The sequence below is a fragment of the Oryzias melastigma genome, linkage group LG7, assembly GCF_002922805.2.
Source record: "Oryzias melastigma strain HK-1 linkage group LG7, ASM292280v2, whole genome shotgun sequence".
In the NCBI taxonomy this organism is placed as follows: domain Eukaryota; kingdom Metazoa; phylum Chordata; class Actinopteri; order Beloniformes; family Adrianichthyidae; genus Oryzias; species Oryzias melastigma.
Window position 1 is genome coordinate 29,972,898 of NC_050518.1, and position 4,447 is coordinate 29,977,344.

The following is a 4,447-nucleotide window of genomic DNA, read 5'->3' on the forward strand; positions in this document are numbered from 1 at the left end:
CATTCTTTAAAAGGCCCACTCCAATAAAAAATATATTTTTTACTGTTTTTAATATGTTCTTGTCGAATTTTTCTCATGATGATGGCTTGAATTAAAGCTTAGAAGGATTGATGATATGATATGTTTACATTTTTATTATCTCTAAAAACTAAGCTGTAAATAGTGAAAGAACTGAGCATTCTAGTGTTACAGGGAACGCACTGCTGTCAAATGAACAGATTTTGCCTTTGTACCAGAATCTATAGAACTGAGCTTGTAAATGCTGATTACCTGAGCCCAGAAAGGAGGGAGATTGATGAAGTTCAATGGTATGAATGGCTGATAAACTTCACAAAGTGAAGTAACACCTCAAAACACGTCAAAGTGCTGTACAAAAAAAAAACCATAAAGCTACATAAAGTTAGCCAAACTGTCAATCATAGATCCAAGCCACACCTACACCGCTTAGTCCGGTGTAGGTAGCAGATGTGCTCGGCCTGTCAGATCGGCTCGGGGGCTTGCAACTAGTGATGACGTCACACAACTGTAACAAACGAGTTGGCTAATTTGCTGTTTTTCTGTACTTATACTGACGTTTACAATAAAGTTTATTTTTTTAAAAAGAAAAGAAAAGGTGTTAAGATCTGCTCGGGCTATTATTTATTATTTTGGCATTGACAGCTCCTTCACTAACGTCTGCTCTCCTCAGTGTTTGTGTAACGGAGCAGAACGTGAGCTGCATATTCTAGCGGGATTTCATCCGGTCCGTGCGACCAGTTCAACATTGGCAGGATGTTTTTAGAAAAAAATTCGTGCGAATAACTACTTTCTTTTTTTTTTTTATGTGTGACCAACAACAAGCTAGCATGCTACTCGCTAGCACCCACTTTACCTCAAACTTCATGCTTCCCAGCCTGATTTCTCTCTATTAAAATAACGATCATTATCCTGTGATTATTCCTCTCGATCGGATTATTTCGTTGTCAAGGTTTTTGTGGCTGATTGCAAATATTCCTTCTCCTTTTGTGATTCTTAACGTATATGTTCGGACCTCCTCGGTTTTTTACTCGGGAAGAATCCGTGCATTGTTATGGCGGAAGTGTCTGTGTAATTCCCCGTGTCACGTGACAGTGGTCTAATGGTCTGCACCAATCACAATCTTACACGTCATCTATGCGCCAGCCCCCGAGCCGATCTGACAGGCCGAGCACATATCCTACCTACACCTGCTCCACTAGCCCCGCCCCCTTTTTAAAAGCATTTTTCAAATCTGGGCTGAGAATGGAGTCAACCTCCAACTGCCCTGTTTGGTTACCATTTAAACACAGTTTTTCACTACATCTCCCATGATTCATTGGGTTAATATTACAGTCCTACTGTTAGCCTTGATGAAGCAGACCAAACGCAATTTTTAAGCTTCTTGATGAAATCAGAGTTACCAGTAGCATAACACAATAAAACAGTCTGTTACTTTACTGCATTACATTTATCCTTCATGGGTGCATAAGTGCGTAAAGACCAGGTGTGCTGAGGTAACCTGAGCCAGGCGGCTCCCCGTCTCTCCGATGTCACTCTTGGCTTTGGCGATGGCCTTCTCTGCCGACGTCTGAGCCGTCTGAGCGTCCAGTAAAGCCTGAGTGACGCCCTCTGCTGTGCTCTTCACTCCTTCAGCGTGATGCCTGAAACACAGAGGTCTTCATGTCAACCAGCTAATCCCTCCACAGGTGCGCTCGGGTCAGATTTCAAATTACCTGGCCCTCTTGGCGTCCAGCAGCAGCTGCTCTGCCTTGCGCACATCCTCCTCCGTCTCCTTGAGGATGGCTTCCACGTTGGAGAGGCTGCGGACGCGCTCCTTGATTTCGTCGGCCAGGTGTCGGATCTGGGGCGGGGAAGCGGGGATGGAGAGCTTCAACACATGGTTTGCCACGGCCTCGATGCTGTCCGGATCCGCCCCCTCCTCTGTGGTGGGGAGTGAATGGAAAAGCGTCAGACGAGGACACTTGAGCAAAGACGTCAAAGGACTGTGCTGAGCGCTCACGAGTGAGGAAGTTCCTGATCTGCTTGATGAGGTCCCTCAGGTCGTTGTTGGAGCGTTCCACTTTGTTCTTGGTGGCGGTGGCTTTGTCCAGCGCCGCCTGAGCTTTGCTCTTCGCTTCCTCTGCTTTGCTCTTCGCTTCTGCAACCTGGAGAAAAAAAGGTTTAAAATTCAAGAGTTAAAAGACCAACCGTCAAGGGCGGTGTGAACGTAGCTTCATAACAACTTATTGGGAAGCTCTAGCAATGTTAGGCTAATTGAAACGATGATTCCAGTTCAGTGTTGGAAACACTTTCCTACCTTGGTAAAGAGTCCCTGTGTCTCCTCCAAGGCTTTGTTCAGCTCTTGTTCTGCCTGTTTGGCCTTCTGCAGAGCATCCCCGGCCTCTGCCACAGCTCCGTCACAGTTCAGGCCTCCGCAGTGTCTGTTTCCCTCATCGTCACGGCAACCTGCTCCTCCACACGGGCTCTCTCCACAAGGATCGTCACTCGATGACCCGCAGACCTGGTGGAGAACATGGTCATAAAGTCTGTGGACAGCTGAACCAATCGGCCTGGAGGATTGAGTAAAATGGTTTTCAATTATTTTCTACAGCTGTTCTGTCCTGATGTTCTCTGCCAGTTGACCCATAAAACGTCTTTCTAAATTCAGGATGACAATTTACACTCTGCAATTGTGTAGCCAAGGTTTGTAATCCATTACTCATTTATTTTTGAATTTGGAAACTCCTAAAGGTAATAAAAATGTGAGATAACTCTTTCCACTGCATTTCCAGGAAAATACAAGCTCAGTAGAGCTGCCAAAATGCATTTTGTCAGCAAAAATTGTTTGAACAATTTCTAACAAAAAATTATTGTACAGGAGACTCCAAGAAAAGCTCATTCAACAATTGCAATAAAAGTCTTTAAGGACCCATTCCTACAAAAAAAACATGTTTGTGGTATTTTTAACATGTTCTTGTAGCATTTTTCTCATTATAGAGAACATATATAAAATAATTTAAGATTTAAAACTGCATTTTAGTTGTTCAAATGGTGTTGGATCAGGAGCAGATTTGTAAAAGCTTGAGTTTGTGATGCTGTAACTGCCTTGGGAGGTCAAAGTCCTCTTGCTATGCTACAATGTTGATGCATCCACTTGCAGACCAATAGTTGTCATGTTCCTCGTCTGAGGTGGAATCTGGCTCAAACCTGTGCAGCTACTCATCTCCAATTTAGCTTTTTTTTTTGCTACATTCATGTTAGTTTAGGTTTGTGAGGCTGGACAACCTAGCAGGAGAGAGTGTAAACAAAGTGCTGCTGGGAAATGAGAGGAGCTAACTTTAATATCAACAGTCCTGCACACATTTAGCTGCAAATTTCTAATGAGCTCCTGCTGCTCTGCTGAAAATACTGTATAGCTGTGTCCAAATTCCCCCCTAATCACTATATAGTGCCTTCGCCATTTTCTAGTGCTGTCCAAATCTACTAATTCTAAAATTGAGTGCACTAAAAATTTCCCAGAAGTCTTTGCAAAAAACTAGTATCCATCAATTCTCACAAGATTAACTAATATAGACCACAATGCATTGCGGCTAAACAATTTCGAACAAAAAAAAAACATGTTTAAATGTAATTTTTGAAAAAAGCATCCACATTTTCGCCATCAGAACACAATGGAGTCATAAACATAGTGAAAAGGTCGTATTGATTCGATTTGACTTTGTGTAATCAATGAAGTCATATCCGGCGTTTGGAAAAATGAAAAAAAAAGTAGTGAACATCGTGTCCGAATTCCTGTAAAATCCAAGGCACTATATAGTCCTGCACTATATAGTTTTTGAGTTAGAGGTTAGGGAGGGATTTTGGACACAACCTATGCCTTCTTTGATTTGGGCTAAAAACTGTGAACGCTTTGAAAATAGAAAAATCTAAAGTTGGAGTAGGACTTTAATCCCTTGAATTCCTCCCTTGCAATTAAACCTGCATATTAATCATTTAAGGTATTTAATCCAGAGCAATCCACTGACTTGCTTTTTGTGCAAGTGTTGAATTAGGAACTCGATAGATAGAAAAAAAAATAAAATCAAAAACCAAATCTCTCTCAATTGTATCAGGAATAAAACAAACGTCTCATTCCTATTAATCACACTACGATTACCTGTAAAGTGTGTCCATAACAGTAAAGTAAGCCTCTTTTTTATTATATTTGCATGTTATAATTTTTTCATAAATTTCTTCAAAGCAGATCTACCTCAATATTCATACTTAAACCACATGTGTAGGCTTTTTAAACATTTTTATAAAAGTTTTTTTTTTTTTTACTAAAATATTTAATATGTAATACTATATTAAAATTGTATCTATTTTTTTCAATCTTTATTGAGAAGAATATTATTTGCACAAAACAGAAAAATGTAATATTAAATGTTAAGGTTGTCATACATAAATGATT

At 40.7% G+C, this 4,447-nt stretch overlaps 1 protein-coding gene across 1 annotated transcript in view; it reads right to left on the reverse strand.

The window, feature by feature from the left end:
• lamb2 (laminin, beta 2 (laminin S)) overlaps positions 1 to 4,447 on the reverse strand; it is a gene marked incomplete in the record, with an annotated part of 35,202 nt that overhangs the window by 4,221 nt on the left and 26,534 nt on the right. The window contains 4 exon segments of the mRNA XM_024294013.2: positions 1,517 to 1,658; positions 1,731 to 1,938; positions 2,018 to 2,162; positions 2,315 to 2,518. Coding sequence (XP_024149781.2) covers positions 1,517 to 1,658; positions 1,731 to 1,938; positions 2,018 to 2,162; positions 2,315 to 2,518 — 699 coding nt within the window.